Source organism: Vigna angularis, chromosome 2 (assembly GCF_016808095.1).
Source record: "Vigna angularis cultivar LongXiaoDou No.4 chromosome 2, ASM1680809v1, whole genome shotgun sequence".
Lineage (NCBI taxonomy): Eukaryota > Viridiplantae > Streptophyta > Magnoliopsida > Fabales > Fabaceae > Vigna > Vigna angularis.
In genome coordinates, this window is record NC_068971.1 from 22,506,722 (window position 1) to 22,526,668 (window position 19,947).

The 19,947-nt window shown below is 35.5% G+C and overlaps 2 protein-coding genes across 2 annotated transcripts; both read right to left on the minus strand.

Annotated features, from left to right (window-relative positions):
* Window positions 1-3,892: 3,892 nt before the first annotated feature.
* Window positions 3,893-5,760, minus strand: LOC108328521 (1-aminocyclopropane-1-carboxylate oxidase homolog 1). Its single transcript, XM_017562398.2, has 3 exons — window positions 5,128-5,760; window positions 4,601-4,922; window positions 3,893-4,327 (listed from the first exon to the last, which is right to left on the minus strand). The coding sequence occupies exons 1-3, from the start codon at window positions 5,661-5,663 to the stop codon at window positions 4,064-4,066; spliced, it is 1,122 nt and encodes a 373-aa protein (XP_017417887.1). The 5' UTR covers window positions 5,664-5,760; the 3' UTR covers window positions 3,893-4,063.
* An 8,950-nt stretch (window positions 5,761-14,710) lies between these two features.
* LOC108329588 (G-type lectin S-receptor-like serine/threonine-protein kinase At1g11300) lies at window positions 14,711-18,103 on the minus strand. The gene is made up of 7 exons (XM_017563860.2): window positions 16,794-18,103; window positions 16,599-16,700; window positions 16,280-16,482; window positions 15,984-16,194; window positions 15,517-15,754; window positions 15,296-15,446; window positions 14,711-15,222 (listed from the first exon to the last, which is right to left on the minus strand). The coding sequence occupies exons 1-7, from the start codon at window positions 18,076-18,078 to the stop codon at window positions 14,914-14,916; spliced, it is 2,499 nt and encodes an 832-aa protein (XP_017419349.2). The 5' UTR covers window positions 18,079-18,103; the 3' UTR covers window positions 14,711-14,913.
* Window positions 18,104-19,947: the final 1,844 nt, after the last annotated feature.

The following is a 19,947-nucleotide window of genomic DNA, read 5'->3' on the forward strand; positions in this document are numbered from 1 at the left end:
GAACAACGGTTCTTATAAACCACTGGTCGTCCTTCTTTGCAATGGTTATCCCAACAGGACATTGGTTAGTTTGACTTGGAAGTGTTTTCACCACTGGTTTGACGGAAGACTCATATTTGCCTTCCCTTGAACAAACTATCTCAAGTAGTACACGTTGTTGTCTTTATCTTTTTTAGAAGTTCTAGTCCGCATGGAAAACCCACATCTAATGGCGTAGTTTGTGTAAAATTTTCTAGCTTCAATCATTGATTCAAAACACATATGCACTGTTGGGTCCATTTCCAATAAACTTTCATTACGGTCATGAACATTGTGATTATACTCATTCACTTCATCCACATCAATTGTGTGCTTCGACATTAGACCCAGCTTTAAAGATAAACCAAATCATATTCACTCATCAAACTTACGACAATTACCACTGTGAACTGAAAAAAAATATGTAAATAAACCCATTTCGAAAAAGTAAAGTAATACATACCGTGCTGGAATGGTGGTGCCCTTTAATGAAGGTCAAATGGTCCTAACCAACCTCCTCTTCAACATTTACGTCCACCATAAATGAACTTTATGTGGTTGTCACCAAACTTCCGAAGATGCTTGTACCCCTTCTCTTTAATGAAGACCAAAGTAAGTTTTGTGAAAGTGGTTGCTTAATGGAGCAAAATGTTAACGTTGGACGTTGATGTAGGTGTTTAGTACCACCAAAGCTATTATTTTTGCCTTCTGAAGCACTAATTTGCTTACGTTGATAAACCATGCATTCAATGTTGTCAGCATAAAGTTTCTCTCTCTCATAACCCACAATCAATGGTTTTCACTTTTAAAGATTTCCTATCAAATCAGAGATATCCCCACAATTAATGCAACTTCATTTTAACAAGTTAACTATTTCTTAATCTTTTGTTGAAATAAAGTTTCATCCACGTCCATCAACCAACATCTCGTCATTCATAATGGAAATAGTTATAAAATAATTTTTTTTTTGCATTATAAAATATTGATTTCATGTAATGTACTTCCCTTTAAATATCGGGGACAAACCCATTGTCTACACTTGAATCAGGTGACTATATTTCTAACCCATTTACCATTCTTTGAATTGTTAGTTACTTATGTAATGATCCTATTCATCTTGCCTCGTTAACGTGGTATTTTAATTTGGACAGAAAATTTCAGCATAATCATGGATGCATGGCAAGACCTTGTTTATGATGATGATGTCCTTGAATCGTTTTTGAAAAAATGTGATGCGTCGACATCGCTTATACCTGGTCCTGCAGGTAACATCCATGTAGCTTTTCTAAATAGAGCGGGAACAGAAGAACCCAAATCGACACAAGAATTTGCTCGTGATGTTGCTCAGGCAACTTATGAACGAGATTTCAACTCCAATGCTTGGAAATGGGCACAGATGTTTATTGAACACCACGATACACTCAATCTCATACACGGTGCAAACAACATTATTACGTTCACGAGTTCTAATCTCTTTTCATATATTTTTTGTCATTGGAGGTCTCGTAACAGATGGAAAATTCGAAAATGTCAACTCCCTCCAAGAGGCAAAATCAGCAGAGGTCCTTCCATTTGTTGCTTGCATATTGAAAGAGTGCAAGCCAAATGGGTTGTGAGATATGCAGTTGACTGTTAAGGTATTATTTCCTTTATTCAACAACAGTACATGTTATGGTAGATTAATAACTTATTATATGTTTGAAGGACCCAACTGCCACGATGAAGGCTTCCTTGCACAAGAAAGTTCTTCAAGATCCTCAAATTGCAGACAATATCGGAGTTGGTTCCGTTATGCTACTCAATCTTGTAACCCATCCATTTTGTACTTAACTAGCATAATTATTTTCATGGTCTTTCAATGTTCTTCTTCTCACTAATTTGGTTTGTACATTTAGGTCCACCCCTTCACTACATTTCGGCAAAACTACTATCTCAATATTACGCATCGCTCCATAGTCAAGGTTTTTCCAACTCATCTTTGTCCTCCAACAATTGACCTCGTTAAGGAGACCCCAAAACCTGTCATTCGACTCCCTATGTGGGCAGAGAAGAAACTCAATGTGGATGACATCGTCCGGAAATTTGTACCTCCATCTGACCAACCATCAACGTCCAAACAACCAGACAACCAGTAGTGGGTTTTGGATAACTGTAATATTATATTAAGACGATTATAAGTATGTATTGGATAACTGTAATATTGAAAACCTAAAATGTATTATTGTTGTGTATGGTGTGTAGCTTAATTTCTATTAATGTTGTCTTATGATGAATTTGATTGTGTTATAGAAATGTTTTGAAGTTAATTGTTGGCATGCTTTGTTATCAATTCCCACCCTCTACCACAACTGTAATACCAACATGAACTCCATAGCACTGAATTTGTGGCTAAAATTAAATTGTTTTGTCCATACGTGACCTACCAATACATGACTGACTACTTTAGTTGAAGTTTCTGTACAAAACGTGTAATTCTCTCGCGTAATCGTTTACCAGGATTATGTAAACGATTACAGCAGAGTTTTTTTAGTAGTGTGAGTCAGCCCTTCCACAACTTGGTCCCCCCACTCAAAATGGGACACTCCCCACTCCTTAGGGTCACATCACATCACCAAGCACCATCTAGAAACAGTCAAAGACTAACAACTTCCAAACACAAGTGCACATGTGAGTCAAACATAATGTTTTGGCAATGGTCACTTATGTTACCCTGAGTGACTACTTCACTTGGAGTTTCTGTACAAAATCTGGATTTCTGTCGCGTAATCATTTACCAAGACACTGTAAACGATTACAATAGGCTGTTTTGAGCAGACTCACTCAGCCCTTCCACAACTTGGTCCCCCCACTCAAAATGGGTCACTCCCCACTTGTTGGTGTCACATCGCATTACCAAGCACCACCTACAAACAGTCATACACTAACAACTTCCAAACACAAGTACACGTGTGAGTCAAACATATTGGTTTTGACAATGGTCACCCATGTTACCCTGACTGACTACTTCAGTTCTAGTTTCTGTACAAAAACTAGATTTGTCTCGCGTAATCGCTTACCAAGACACTATAAACGATTACAAATGGGTTTTTTGAGCACACTCACTCAGCCCTTCCACAACTTGGTCCCCCCACTCACATTGCCTCATTCCCCACTCCTTGGGGTCACATCACATCACCAAGCACCATCTACCAACAGTCAATGACTAACATCTTCCAAAGACAAGTGCACGTATGAGTCAAACATACTGGTTTTGACAATGGTCACCCATGTTACTCTGACTGACTACTTCAATTGAAGTTTTTGTACAAAAAGTGAAATTCTCTCGTGTAATCGTTTACTGGGACTGTGTAAACGATTACGATAGGGTTTTTTGAGCAGTCTCACTCAAACCTTGCCCAACTTGGTCCCCCCCACTCACATTGCCTCATTCCCCACTACTTGGGGTCACATCACATGACTAAGCACCCACTACCAACAATCAAAGACTAATATCTTCCAATAAGAATATATTTTATACTTTTAGAAAGAGATTCTTGCTATAATAAAAGCAACTTGAATGATATAAAAAAAATTAAGAGTATTTAAGGGATAAATAGGAAGAATCAACTTAATAATAGTGAAAATGAAATATAATTAAATATTTTTTCTTTGAATACTTAAACCAAATTTCTATAATTTATTGGGTAACTAATTTAAAAAATGTATATATTACAATACAAACACAATAAAAATTAATCATATGCTTAAAACCATTTTAAAGCAATTATTCTCCTAGCTTTCTTACTTTATTTATTAAGATGTGAAGGAGGGGTTATATTTTGAATGTAAACCATGAATTAAACAAAAAGTAAACAGATATAAAAGATATCAAATCTGAACTGCTAAAATAATTGATCTTATTATAATGAAGAACTTTTACAAAGGTAACATGTAATGGATAATTAAGACACTGCAAGGAACTACAAATAACACGACACAGCCATCTCCATGAGAATCTGGAGTACTTCAATCATCAAGTCATTTTCTTGGTCGAAATCTGTTCCTTTCACAACCTGAAAGGGTTCAAAGCATGGTTCCCATCAAGCCCCTTAGCAAAATGGTGAGCCATGATCTCTCCTATGGAAGTGTTCCTATAGATTGGTGGGTTTTCCTTCGATAATAACTCTTTAATTGGACCATAAACCTTTGTTATACCTTTTTCTAGATCATGTGAATTATTTGAAAAGAAGGCAGCTACTGAAACTCTTGGCCCTCCACGGTTTGCCAAGACCCGGTGATAAACACTCGAAAACTTGTCATTTGTTATAAGCTGAAACCAAAGGTATCAAATTAACAAATATAATCTCACAAACTCTGTAATTAACAGGTTCATTGCATTCTAAGCACATCTATAACTAGAAAATAAAACATCGTTTTCCCAGGTTAATTATAAGTCAACAATAGTCCTACAAAAACAACTATCTTGATTTTATTTCAGGTCATTCAAGACTGTCATAAAAAGTTTTTTTTAATTTGTTTAAACCTCCCATATCTTAAGAACTATCAACCTACTGAAAATGTTTGCTACCACAACAATACTTACTTGCATAACATCTCCTACGTTTACAACAAGACCTCGATCCACAGGAAGAACATTTAACCATTGATTGTCATGAAGAATCTGAAGACCACCCAGTTGGTCTTGTAGAAGTATTGTGATGAAGGCCGTATCAGTGTGGGTGGTGGTGCCCAAAGTTAATTCAGGTTCAGGACAAGGTGGATAGTAATGGCCCTGAATGAAAAGTCCTTCTGCACAATTCAAGTCTTTGAGATAAGATGGATTAAGGCCAAGAGCCTCTGACAACAACTCAAAAATTGTACAACCCAGTGTCATTGCTTCCTTCGAATATTCAGTAATTATCTCTCTGCAAGTACATGGAAAATGTATCATTAGTTCAAGAAAACAAGTCTATAAAAACCATTTATCAGAATTTTATGATTTTACAACTTCAATTACCTCAAAACTATTTCTGCTTTCCAACATATGCAGCTTGATACTAAACTAAGAATACAGAGAAAAAGGGCAACCTTAAACCACTGAAAAATCTAAAAACTGTGTTAGTTCAATACCTAAACACTTCAGGCAATTCCTCTGGTGTGGGAGGATTGGGAGCCATAGAACATCCAACTGTATCTCTCCAGTTAGCAAATTTGTCCTTGTAGAGGCTGGTGTTGGAATAATACAGAAATTTGTGCTTCAAATCTCGAGAGTAAAACTGTTTCCTTACTTCAGGATCTTGTTCATGAAACCTTTTGATTCCATCAATCATCTCATCCATAACTGGAATTGGAATTCCATGATTGATCACTTGAAAAAAACCCCACTCCTGGCATGCACTGCGAATTTTTGTGACAGCTTCTTTTCGCAGAGCAGGGTTGGTGTGTATGTTTTGCAGGTCTATGAGAGGAACACTCAATTTTGAGTCAGTGGCTATGTTTTCAGTTATGTCAATACCAGAATGGAACATACGAGGAACTTTTTTTATCCCAGAATCTACAAGACCTCTGACCCCAGTTTTTGTCTCATCAAATGCTTTGATTTCAGCTTTTCTGTCATAATCGGAATCCATGGCTGCTACTATCTGGTTTGTGCTTTTCACCTCCATACTGCTAAAAAAAATATAAGAAACAGAGAATGTTAAGGTCAACCAAAATCCCAAATACCCCTTAGGGAAAGAAACCAATGATCATGGACTAAATGGCAGTTTCTCTTGTACTCTACCCTATTGAAAAGGGAGCATTTTAATATAAGAATAAAACCTATCGTTTTCAGATATAATAAAAACGTGATCTTTTGTTGCGGATTATAGAGCGCCACGTCAAACAACTCTTATATTTGTGCTACAGTATCTTTAACAAATAGATCTATCGTTAGTGAAAAAAAAGTTGAGAAATACGAACTCAACAAAAAAAATAATCGTGTCAGTATATTGTTAGTCATATTAGTTAAGTTTTTAACGGTGTTAGTTTTAGAAAACTAAAAACAAAGTTTTCTTAAAATGGAAGACTAAAATATACCTTATTTTTTTTGAAAGAGGGACTAAAACCAAAATCGCTTGATAATATAGGAACTAAAAACATATTTGACTCTTTATATAAATATATGTAAAATTATGTTTTCAAAATAATTAATATAAAAGGAGAACTTTCCTCTAAATTTGAAGTTTAATTTTCACTTATAATCAATCTTAAATTTTAATAAATAGATGTTTATATATATGAAGAGAAAAATTATATTTCATTAGTTTGACTAGTTATTTCAAATTAAATTATTTACAATAAATACATAAGTCTAATACTTAAAAGAAACTTTGTTGTGCCTTACTATATTATATAATTAAGTCATAGATATGATTTATAAGAAAGTTATTTATCTATCACTTTCTTGTGGAACATGGAACATGCGTTTTAATTGTGACTTATATAATTTTGTAGGTAAGAGACTGACTTTCGCTTTAAGCGTAGCAATGTGGTTGTCCTTTACTTTTCATTCTATAATGCATATAGTAGTGTCTTATCAATAACCACCAATGAATAAAGTTTTCAATTTTAATATTATTATTATATTTGTAATTATTTATATAATAAATACTCTTTATTATATCAATATTATATCGTTATATTTTTTATTGAGGGTTCAAAACGACTAATTACAGTAAAAATATTTATCAATTTATTGATAGATTAAATTAACAAACTTTAATTTCATAACTTATAAATTATTTGTATTTCTTATATATATTTTTTCCTAGAAATACAAGTTTAAATTTAACTTTTTGTTTTATTTTAATTTTTTTTTTCATAATCAACTTTTTATATTTATTAGTACTTAATAAACAATTGATCTTTTAAGTTTTTCGAAGGGTTAGTATCAATTGTTATTATTTTAAAGTAACTTAATAATATTTACACATATATTTGTTAGAGTAATTATTGTATATTAACATAATATATAGTCAAATAATTTAACTATATTTCACACAAATATATAGTCTACTATTATTTTATAATTTTTAAATTTTTTTAGCCAGTTAAAATAATGTTTTTTAATAGTCATCACATGTTTAATATGATAGATCAATTATAAACTATAATATAAAGTATTTAAAGTATCAATTTACAGCTATCCAAAAATAACTATAAATTTTAAACTTTCTATACAATAGTCTACAAAAAGCTATGTACAATACTACTCTAAAGAAACTATAATGCAGCATCGCCTCCATCAAGTGTTTGCTCTAGTGAAACCTCCTCTCCCTTTGCTCACACCCACAGGATGATCATCGCAAAGGAAATAACACCGCAACATACAAAACATAAGCACAAACAAAAGAAAAAGGGTAAGCTAGATTACAACAATTTATGATATGTATTAACATGATATTAACATTCACAACAACCCTAGCAAATCAAACCAAACAACCACTTGTTATGCATGAAGGCCCTTTTTACTTGACCATCCGAATTAGTATGAATATGTAGCTATGTGATAAACAAATTTTTAATCCCCAAAAACGAAGTCAAAAACTTGTTAAGACCTCGGCAAGTGTACCGAATCATATCAAGTAATAACAAATGGTAAGATCAAGTATCGTTTTCCAAGAGACTCATGGCACTAAACAGTTATATGATTACTGATGAATCAATATTTTCTCAACTTTACTTAGTCTATTGTACCGGATTTAATTGGGGAATTGTGCTTAAACATCCAATATTTTTCCGTTTTTCATAATTATGCTTAATTTGACCGGTAATTCAAATTTTAATTAATTTGAATTAACTAAGGATAATTATTTGTATTATTAATTGTGGGAAATTATTGGATGATAGTTTTGGACATTAATTTTATTTTCTTTTAGAGAGAAGCTTGCATTTCAAATTTTTTTCATTGAAGTAAGTTTGTAAGCCACGGCCATGACAACAATTGACTTCATTTTGGTATTATGTGTACATCAAAAGAAAGGGGTGCTACGTACAACAACACCATGCCACACGTCCCATTAGCAAACATCACATGGTTGGAATAAAAGAAAGGGCTGCCCAGGGAATCTTCTTTCTTTTTGGAGAAAGAAGACTTGGAAGTCACAATTTGTCAGCACATGCATGCCACGACTTATACCAAAAACTGCACTCCGCATGCCTCGGCCTCCACCATTTTCTTTATACAAGAAAACTGACAAACCACACGGCCTAGCTCCTCACGGTCTGCACTATGGGAATTAGTTAAGGCTACAGCTGGAAGGAGTTCAAGGCCTAGGAGCACGGTGAAGGGATGAAGATGGCAGTAACACCTCCAGCAGCAGAGAAGAGTGAGTTGGGACGTGTTCCAAGAGCACACATGACAAAAGCAACTCCAGCAGCAACCTCAACATGCACAACAGCAACTCGGTTTTGGCCAGAGAAGAAGCAGCAAGCAGAATGAAAGCATTGTCCAACACGTCCAACTCCACCACTTCTCACGCATCCAGCACACCTTCATGTTGCAGCTGCTATGGAGTTTTTACAGCTTCATTTGGCAGCATTCCAGCAACCACTGAGAGGGAGAGAAAGTCATGGGCAGCTCATGAAAGCAGCTCCAAAACGCACACAGCAGCATGGCACATTCATGGAGGTTGGACGGTGATGATTCAAGAAGAAGCTTGGATGAGCTGCATGTCCAGGAGCATCCAGAGCAAGGAGAGAACAACAGTCATTGAGAGTTGCTGTCCAGCCAAGAACACATGCACGTTGCAGCCATGACTTGATGCTTCCACGCGTTTTCAGCAGAAAAATATTTGCTCCAGCAGCGTGCTCAATGTCCAGCACTTGATGAGCAGCAACAACATCAGTTAGAGATTCACAGTGATGAAGGCTGATACATCAGCCACCGTTTATGGATTCATTGGCTGGATGGAGAGCAGAAGCAAGCAAAGAAGCAGCTGGACTTCCAGGCGAGTAGCACGCTGCAGCTGGTGGTTTCACTTTGAAGAAGCTTCACCAAGGTCCAGCAGCAGCGTCCTCAGCCCAGCACGTTGGCAGCAGTGTGGTGTCCATGGAAGCAGTCCAGCAGTCCATGGAGCATCCAGCGTCATCCAGGTAGCAACACGGGATGAGTTTCAAACCCAACTTCCACGTTCCAGCTGAGTTGGAAGAAGCACACCGAGAGGAGAGGACATCCAGCAGCTTGGAGAACCTTCACGGTGGGCACCAGCTAACTTCAATGGTCCAACACAGCAGTAACACAGCTCACGTTGGCAGCTGCACCGAGCCACCATCTTGAGAAGGCAGACACGGCCAGCAAGCAAAGGGCAACGTCTCCCGCACGTCAAGCCCACGGTCCAGCAGCTTTGAACATCAGGAGCTCACGGCCAACTTCCAGTCCAACGCGTCTTGAAGAAGAATGCGTCCAACAAGCTTGGAGAAGAAGCTCTCGGAGCAGGAAGAAGCTGGCAGCAGTGTACTTTTAGTGGGAAGACAGCAGCCACATGCAAGAACAGAGAAGAAGCTGGTCCAGCATCCATAGGGCTATTACAGAGATGAGAAAAATGCTTGAAACGGGAATCACCATCCAGCAGTTTGAAGCAGAATGGCATCCAGCATGGTCACGGTGCAGTAGCTGATTCACGTCCCAACTCCTTCACGGCCAGCTATCTTCATACGGTGGACAGCATCAAGAACCAAGCATGGGCTTCAAAAATGAGAGATCTGGAACGTGTTGAGCCACCGAGAGTTGGTGTGCAGAGCATGCGGAAGTAAAAAAAATGAGGGGACCCACCTGGTTTTATCAGAAGATGGAAGAAATTAATATTGAAGGATGGTAATGGTATACCAGAATGGAAAGCATGAGCAACATGCACCACACGACACTGCATCTGCATTTCCAGCGAAGGAAGCATTCACTTCCAAGATATAAAAGTAATGTCTGTGGTCTGAGTTTGGGAGTAGTCCCGGTTCTGCAAAAGGTCACGGTCTGGGAGAGTTTTCCTCTCTTCCAGTAACTCCATTTCTTCATTTCCCAGTTCAGTAGTGTAGAATCCAGATAATTGTAATGTAGGCAGTGTGAGAAGTGTAGCGTAGAGTGGTGATCCGTGAGGTGAGAAACCAGTTCCAGCCGAGGAGAAGTCACGGCAGAGGAGCTGTTGGTGATTGGCACAGTAGATGTTTACCAATTGTGGTGTACGGTTCGAATTTAATTTTCCATGTTGTAATGAATTTAATCTCAATGCATGAGTTGATTTAATTTTCTGTTACTGAAATGTTAATTTTAATTTATTGTTAAATTTTGTTGTAATTTAATTTCTGTTGCAATATAATTTCTGTCGTTGTATGCCTATCGTTTAATTTTTACTGTTGCTTGCACTGCGTTATTGACTATTGCACGTTAAATTATTAGCTGTAGTTTTGATCTAAATGTTTTGCCGCCGTAATGTTGATGTTGTTTTCAGATTTGAATTTTACTGTTTTATGTTTTTACTTTTTACTGTATTTTCATTTTTACTGTTTTCTGTATTTACGTTTTCTGTATTTTTCTGTTACTGTTTTACTGATTTTGAAATTCTGTAATTGCTGTTTTTACTGTTATTATTTACTGCTGTAATTTCATTTTTTTGTTTTACTGTTTTACTGTTTTTACTGTTTCATGTTACTGTATTTTCGTTTTTACTGTTTTCTAAAATTTTCTGTTTTCACTGTTTTCTGTATTTACTGTTTTCTGTATTTTCTGTTTTTCTGTATTTTCGTTTTTACTGTTCAGATTTATTTTTGTTGTTTACTGTTGCTGTAAATTCGTTTTTACTGTAGTAATTTCGTTTTTACCGTTTTAATTTTGTTTTACTGTACTGCATTTTACTTCATCGTATTTATTTCAACGTTTTTTTTTTCAGTCGCATTTAATTTTCATCCGCAAGCAAAAACAACCATTTCAAACCCCCCCTTCGTGTGTGATCTGAGACTGAACCACAATATTGGTCCTTGAGAGACGACCTAGGAGTCACATCCTAGCTATACTGCATTATTTTTTGTTGTATCGAATTTGTACGCGGTGCGACCCGCGTACCAATTACTCAACTAATTAAGACTCTAAGAACAAATTTTAGGGTTTTTGAATGCAAATGCAATAAAATAAACATGAATGCAATTTGATCAATTGAGGCTAAACACAAGAATGAATGGATGAAGTTGATGATATTATTGTTCGGTTTAGATTTCACCTAATTTGCTCTCATGCATATATGAATTCATCTTCTTCATTAATGCTAATGTTACTTTCTAATTTACCTTAAACCCGATGTCTCGGTGAAGAAAGCATACTCCTAATTACTAGTTCACAATGTCTTGTCTCCCTAGCAATTAATCATGCATTACATTCACACAGAAGCTTAAAGGCAACCGATCCTCCTATTCCTATGTATTGGTAATATTGCTTCCGGGAGAATTTCCCCAGTTCTAGATTTCCCCGTATGTGTCCATATCGACAAAATCAATGATCATGCAATTGAATGAGTTAAACAAAGCATGCATAGAATGTAGAGGAAAAACCCTAACAATTAATGAAGTAAAGCATATATAATCAAGAATCAATTCAATACATGAGAGTTTAAGAGGTTACATCTTTCCTAACAACAAATAAGGTTTAGTTACCCATAGACATGGAGAAACTAGATGAACAATGGAATGAAAGAATGAAAGAGATAGAAAAACCCTAGAAAGAGAAGAGGAGACTCCCGCATCCCCAAATCTACCCCCAAGGGGTGAAAAGTGTGTTTCTATGCTCAAGCCATCAAAAGATACAATCCCTAGAACGTGCAAGTCCTTAAATATAACATAAAAATAACAGAAAACAGGTCCAAGCCCATAAAAATAACACCGTTCGGTCTGGGTTCTTAGCCATTCGGTTTGGATTCTCCCGCATCCTACCGTTCGGTCTGGTACTGTTTCTGTCTTTTCTAGGTTCCAACTCCTTGCTACTTCAACTTCTTTCATCCAATTCATCTTAATTCCTGTCAAAACAAGAAAACCAAGCATAAAACCCATCCAACTCTCTTATTTCCAAAACTTAAACAAAAGCATGATTTCAAGCTAGTTTCTAAGTCATAAATAGTGTTTTTAATATCAAAATTAAGTATAAAAATAACGGTTTTTCAACCGTTATCACTATGATAGTTTGTCCACTTGTTGTGGTGAAATAGCTGACCCACCCCAAGATATCACACAAGGTTTGTCCGTTATCACTCGTCGTAGGCTAAGGTAAAGCCCCAAGACTATGACCTCCTGTTATTCTCACGACATGCCTCACCCTTCTCTACTTGAGAATAGGTGACCATTAGAATGTCAGGATGAACTCCAAGACTAAGCTTCCCATATTCATACTTACAACACTTGTAACCACCACTGAGAAATTCTCATACATACCATTTTGAAACCATGATTGAAACTGTATACTTTCCCTTTGGAATTACCATACATAGTATTGGTAATCACGTAATCTCATAAACACTTACACATCATTCACATTGAATCAAAATGTAACTTCAAGCTATAAAGAAACAAGAATGGAAAGAATAAAACACCTCCTAGACTAGTCACTCATTGACCAAGCTCGCTAAGCGACCACAAATCTCCTTTTGCTCAGCGACCTAGTTCGTTGTGCGAATACATAGATAGTGGAATAAACCCCTTAACCTTTCGCTCAACGATCTAGCTCACTATGCGAATAAACTGACATTAATCCCGGACCCCAACCTCTCGCTCAGCGACACAACTTATTGTGCGAATAAACAAACAGTGATCCAGATCCTCAACCACTTGCTCAACGACCCAACTCGCTAGGCGAATACAAAGACAGTGGTCTAGACCCCTCAACCACTCGCTCAACGACCAAATTCGCTAGGCGGATTCAAAGACAGTGGTCTAGACCCTTAGCCTCTTCGCTGAGCGACTATAGTCGCTTAGTGAGTCTGCATAATTCTGGAGCACCAAAACTGCAGAATTTACACCCTTAACCACCCTTGACCATTTAGATAAAAAATTTTCCAACTTCTAACACTCCTAGATCGTGTTATACACTCAGTTATACTTAAACAATTGTATATAAACCATCCTAAACTCATTTTAAAGTGATTACTTACAAGATTAAATTCCAAAATCTACAAAGCCTCACTCTAGAGGCCCAAATTGAATTCTACCATTTTTGGCATAATTTCAAGCAACTTAGAGACTCTAACAAGTCCCATATGACTTACCAAGACTCTCCAAACTGACCATTTGAGCACAGAACTCCCAACTCAAGTTTTCACTAGTGCACTTCCTCAAAAAGTATATAAACTAAGTTAAACTATTCCTACTCATCACCATACATTCTTATCACAAATTTCTCTCATTCTAGGGACTTGAACAACTCACAAAACACCTCTTAACTGACCACAATTACATCAAACCAGATTTCTAATCTTTTCTCACATCTACACTACGTATGACTTCATTTCTCCTTCCAAAACACTACTAAGATTTCTAAGTTTTAACATTAATTCAATACACCTCACAACACATATTCCAAACAGAATTATAACATAATAACATCCAATTACAGACAATTCATCATTCAATACACTTCATCATATCAGTTCATCTCCATAAATTCAAAATATACCCAATTAATCAAGCTACATCTCACCTAAAATAAAACATTTATCCAAACAACTCATTATTCAAAGAATCTTCAAACATGCACAAATAACCATCAATTAAAAAAAACTCTAGCTTCCCTTACCTTCAGAAAACTTCTACAACTCTAAAAATCTCCAACAGTTGCTTCCTCTATAAGGAATCTGTAGAAAAACCTACACATCACTGATTGGTTATTAGAGACCAACCTTAAATCCTCAATTGAACCAAGAATCAAGGAAGAAAAACTCTCAACACATGCAAAACAAGATTTCTTTTGCATGATCAAGAGTCAAGAAAAATACCAAGAAAAGGGTGAAACCTTACTTGCTCTAAACACCAAATTAATCGGATAAAAAGATAGACCTTGACGTCGTGATCCTGATCGTCAAATAGAGGACTTGAGATCAAGAACTCTTAGAAAGAAACGAGAAAAAACTAAGAGAAAAAATTTTAGAGAGATAAAGTGTTATTAAAGTAATGAGACGAGTTTAGAAAATTCTATTTATATTATAAAGTTATTTTATAATAAAATATTCGGTTTCATTATTTTAATACACCTACTAACTCTAATACTCTATTTTCTAGGTTTTTACACAAATATAATGTTTCTTCTAGATAATCTTGCAGCGTCTTTTGCATCACACAAGCAAAGTTCCACCATCTTTATTTTTATTTCTCAATAACTTGACATCACATAAATTCTCCTAACTGAAATAAGTGTTCCATTGGAATGAGATTGCAAATACTAATTGATAATATTAGAACACAAGATTCTATGAATTAAAGACCTAAAAAACTCTAAAATTGCAAGAAGTTCAATAACGGAAGAAACCTCAAGACTTTGTTAATTTAGAGAAAACACAAAAGAAGGATTAATATTATCTATCCGAATTAAGGCTTTTCCTTCATGTCCAAAACTAACTATATTTGTAGTGTAACTTAACTAATATAGGAACTGCTATTAGCTAACTAATTTGGTAATAACTGCTTAACTAACAGTACGTATATATTAACGCAAAAAAGTTCCCTTTCCAACCATTAAACCATTTATTACAAATTTATATAAAGAAAAATTATAATGTAACCCAACATCATACAATCCTTGTTAATCTCTGCATAACATACGTATTGTCTGTCTGTACATATAATGTAGCCACGGTCTTCTCTGCCACCTAATCAATTTCATTACTCATCTTTCATAGTCTTCTTTTGCTACCTACCATAGACTTCTGTAATACTAATTGTATTCACGGAACAAACTCTTTGACTTTCTTCAGACGACTCTGAATTAACCACGTTTTGCACCCGGATGAATGCAGGTTGACTTGGAGGAGGAAGAAAGACAACATCACTATTAAGCATAGAAACTACTGTAGCCATTGTGGGTCTGTCTGAAGCAAGTTCTTGTACACATAAAAGTCCTATGTGAATGAGACTTAACATATCTTCATGATCATTAGGATCATATATTTCTGAATCTACTAAAGATAATATATTGCCTTCTTTCCACTGTGCCCAGGTCTGAAATGAAAACAAAAACAATTAGCTTTCGGCAAAGATTCCTATAATTGAGTTAGAAATTGTTGTGACTTACAAATCCTAGAAGGGTAAGAGAATGCTCATCATCATAAAAGCTTGTGTTTCTTCTTCCACTAACAATCTCTAGCAGCAAAACACCAAAGCTAAAGACATCCGATTTCTCTGAAAACAGTCCTTGAATTGCATATTCAGGGGACATGTAACCGCTGCATTCAAATGTCAACCGTGATTCTCCAATAATTTTCTTCAGATAATGGATAAAGAAAATATACTTACTATGTTCCAACAATCCTATTAGTATTAGCATGATCTTCAGTTCTTCCAAAGATTCTAGCCATACCAAAGTCTGATATTTTTGGATTCAGTTCGTCATCTAACAAGATATTACTTGCCTTCAAATCTCTGTGTATAATTTTTAGTCTAGAGTCTCTGTGAAGATAAAGCAACCCTCGAGCTATTCCTTCTATTATGCAGCAGCGCTTCCCCCAATCTAGGAGTTTATGTTTTGTTGGATCTAAAAAGTAATGGCAGCATTGTATTCTTGTGAACATAACATTAAAAGATGAAACAACGAAGCAGGGTCATCTAAACCACTGATTTGCATGCTTTTGAGAAAACTAACTGGTTATGAAATGATTGTTTAAATCTTGAATATTTGTGTACTAAATAAAGAGAATCATAGAAGTACAGAATTGGATATTGGATATATAGACAAGTACTAGAGAAGGAATCATAGAACTAACCAAAAATAAGCACATCTAGACTTTTGTTTGGCATATATTCATATAGTAGCATCTTTTCGTCACCTTCAATACAGCATCCAAGAAGTCTTACAAGATTACGGTGCTGAAGCTTGGAAATCACGACTACTTCGTTCATGAATTCTTCTAGACCTTGTCCAGAGGCTCTAGAAAGTCTTTTAACTGCTATTTCTTGTCCATCTTGCAGTTTCCCCTGTAAAAAAATATAAAAAAAAATTCTGAGGACAACTATAAACACTTAATATGGATTCAAATATGATAACTTTGTTTCAAGGTACCATGTACACAGGACCAAAACCACCCTGGCCAAGTTTGTTGGACTGGTGGAAATTGTCTGTGGCTGTTGCAAGCTTTTCGAAATCAAACAGGAGCAGCTCCTGTAGTTTAACTCGTGACAGTTCTTCAAAAACTTTGTTGTCTCTTTGTTCTAATGGTTCATCATTCTTGAAATATAAGAAACCTTTCTTGTCCCTTTTCATTGCTGATTTGATTTAGTAACATATTTTAGCCACAGTGATAAAGAAAATGTAAGGTCAGCTCCTTTACCAGTAGAAACAAAACTAAATTATAGGCCAAATTCTGAAGATGGTGTCTTACCTGGGCGACCGGAAGTCCTCCTCCATATTACACATGCACAAGTGACAATGATCACCATTCCTATTATCACTGTTACTGTAATGATAATTGTTGTCTTTTTCCCTTCATATGTTAAGGAAAAATATTAAATCTAAAATATAGGGAATTCCGTACAAAAGAAGCTATGTTTAAAATGCTTGAGCAGACGTAGCATACCATGTTCAAGTTCAGAAGGATCTACACGAACATACAGATAAAGTCCTCGATTTGAGAGTTGTTGGATGTCTAGTAGATTGTCATTCCAAAACATACAACCAATCCCATCATCGTGAGAATACGCAACACAAGAGCAATTCTTCAAGCATTGGCTTCGGCATGTCTCTGGCTCAGCACTAGACCATTCAGAAAAATCTGGAATTTTCACCTTTTGCAGTTCCAAAAATTGATCTTCATTTGTATCTATAGTTGTGTTTTGATCTTTGGCTCTTTCACACTGCAAAGATGTGCTCCTAAAACATCCACTAGTCCAGTTTTGTGCATCCCATTCCTCTTTGTTGTTTGGCTCAAACCCTTTCAAACAGCTGCATATTGCTGAGCCATGTGAATTACAGATTGCGAACGACCCGCATACACCATAAACATCACAATCCGATATTTTATTCGTCCACGAAACTTCTAGTTCTTGCTTCGTATCATCCCAATATTTTTGTTCAACTCTGCCTTGAGAATTCAGAACGAAGATTCCGAATTCAGATACACTTTCTGGGTTGTAAATGACTTCACCATCTACAACCGTAAAACTGTTTAGATATGCACTAGCCATCAGGTCTACCCCTGTAAAGATCCCACCACTCCAGGGACCACTGCGCCAGTATGGTCGAGTTTCATTCCAGATAAACACTTCAATGATTTTTCCGCGTTCAACAGCACCCACAGAGAAGCTCCCAACAGAGGGATCAGAAGGGCTCTTCCATGATGTAAGTCCTACTCCCCTACCTGTTCTATTGCTTGAAACTTTCATTTGGGGCAGTAATGTATTTGAAGGTTGCTGAAAACTATCCCATAAGCTGTTTCCCGTTGTGGTTTCTGTAAGTTCTAGCTTCCCCCCGTCTGAAAGCTGGGCACTCGTATTGGTAGATATGTTTGGCACAGATGTTGACCAAATAACATGATTCTGTCCATTCAGCACCACAAGATTGCCATCTTCAGAAAAGGTAACAACTCCTGAAGAATCATTCAGTGATTGATTTCTGTTAGCAACCCATACGACTGTGGATTGAGGCTTCCACCAAATTCCAACGTATCGGTCTGAGGAGTTTGGAGGGGTGAAGAACCCGAAAGTGAAGTTACCATCTTTGGAGCTTAGAGTTTCTAAGTCCTTGATGGATTGTGATGAAGTGATGCTTTCTGTGGCAATACCAACGTCCAACACATAAGAACACAGCATTAACAAAACAAAGAACAGGTTTGCATGGCTGCTGATACCCATTTTTCCGATCATAGAATAAGATCTACTCCTAATATGAAGTCAATGGCTACTCCTCCTTTTTTGAAGTCAATGGCTACTCCTCCTTTTTTGACTCTTCCATCTTAAACTGAACTGTCTCCACCTCCGGACATGTCAAGGTGGGCCAACGCGATTTATTGGTTGACTTAAAAATTAATTAGTTTAAAGTAAAAAATTTGTAAACGACTTACCAAGAAGAGTTATTGAGATAAATGTGTTTATTTCATCAAGAAGGTTTTGTTTTCTCAATTTATATTATATATGTATTATAGTACAATAAAAGATATATTTCCACTCGACTATTTATTTCATAGTAATATAATAAAAAAGGTTGATCTGTTTCACTAAATATTAATATAAATACAATAGTTAAAATTAAAATGTTAATTTATAAACAATAAATAATTATAATAAAAAATTATATCAATAGTGAAAATATAAGAAAAGATTGGTGTCACTTTCAGTTCAATTTGAACTCGTAAAACTGACAAATTAGGTGAAACAGTTTAATTTAACTCACGTTTAAAAAACTAGATTAAATCTAAATTGGCTCCATTTGTAGTATATACCACAACTTTGAAATCTTAACAATCTCAAAGCAAATGCGAATTTCTAGCTTATTTCTAGGAAAGTTAATGGAACTAATATCAATCTTTCAATAAACAAATTTTGAACTCAATTAGTGTTTAAAATTAAAGGTTGCTCACAAATTTCCTCTCAATTATTAATATTTTAAATGGTTGTTGTATGTGAGTAATCTATTTGACCATTGCTATAACTACGAAAATACAGACAAAAACTTAAGAAAAGAAAGATTACTTAAAAGAAAAATTAAGTTTATAAATATTTGGTAGTGTAGACATTAAGAAAAAATGTTTTGAAAATTATAAAATTTGACAGAAAGAAATAAAATGATAAATAAAAATAAGTACGAAATACTGGAGGAGATGCTATAATTTCTTCTTCTTATCTCTTTCTTAATCTGAACTTCCAAAACTAATTCCCTCCTTTCCCAATACTCTACCAAAGTAGGAGTTAATGGGAGAAAAAGAGAAATATTAATGTAGGATTATATGATATAATAAAAATAGAAGATACAAATACAATTACACTAAAAAATTGATTAATTTATAGAAAAATTAAGAAATCAAATTTTAAGATTATTAATTATGATATATTTATATTTGTTTATTTTATTGAATATTTTTTTCAATAAGTGGAATCAATTATAACTTGAGAGTCAAATATATTATAGGTTTAAACTCTCAGTTAGTCTGAATCTCAAGTGAGTCCTCGTTTTTTGAACGGTCAAAATTTGGTCCACATACTTGTAAAATTGAGCCAATTTTGCCCTCTTCATTAACTTTTCACTGACGGTGTCTAACTGTGATGACGTGGTGCACACATAATATGATCAGTTATAAGTATTAAATGACGTGGATATTTTTATTTAAAAAAAGAGTTTTTGACGTGACAGGGAATTAGGGATTTTTTACTGAAACACAATTAGGGATTTGATTTTATTGGGGTTTATTACTGAAATAGAATTAGAGAAAGGGAATTAGGGATTTCATTTGGTGAGTGAGTGTCAGAAGAGGAATTGCAATAATAGAGAACACGAAGACAATCACGTGGAGGTGGACGAACCGAAGTGAAAGTGGACGCGAGTTAAGGTTAGTTTCCTATCTTGTTGCGTTTAGGAGGACGTACTACGTTTTATTGTATGATGGGTTTCTGCGTTGTGGTCCCGATTTTGTTGCGTTAAGGTTATAATGGGTTTATTGTATGATGGGTTTGCTATCTTCTTGCTTTCTTGTTCTGTCAATATTATGCGTTGTGATCCCGATTTTGCATGTTCAAATG

What these genes read in the sequence shown, in the direction of transcription:
- LOC108329588 (XM_017563860.2), bottom strand. Translation starts at nt 18,078, where the DNA reads ATGATCGGAAAAATGGGTATCAGCAGCCATGCAAACCTGTTCTTTGTT. An exon ending in GAGGACTTCCGGTCGCCCAG is followed by an intron (nt 16,483 to 16,598) that starts GTAAGACACCAT and finishes AAATCAAATCAG; the next exon opens with CAATGAAAAGGGACAAGAAA. An exon ending in AATAGGATTGTTGGAACATA is followed by an intron (nt 15,447 to 15,516) that starts GTAAGTATATTT and finishes ATTTGAATGCAG; the next exon opens with CGGTTACATGTCCCCTGAAT.
- LOC108328521 (XM_017562398.2), bottom strand. Translation starts at nt 5,663, where the DNA reads ATGGAGGTGAAAAGCACAAACCAGATAGTAGCAGCCATGGATTCCGAT. An exon ending in GAATTGCCTGAAGTGTTTAG is followed by an intron (nt 4,923 to 5,127) that starts GTATTGAACTAA and finishes ATGTACTTGCAG; the next exon opens with AGAGATAATTACTGAATATT. An exon ending in ACGTAGGAGATGTTATGCAA is followed by an intron (nt 4,328 to 4,600) that starts GTAAGTATTGTT and finishes CTTTGGTTTCAG; the next exon opens with CTTATAACAAATGACAAGTT.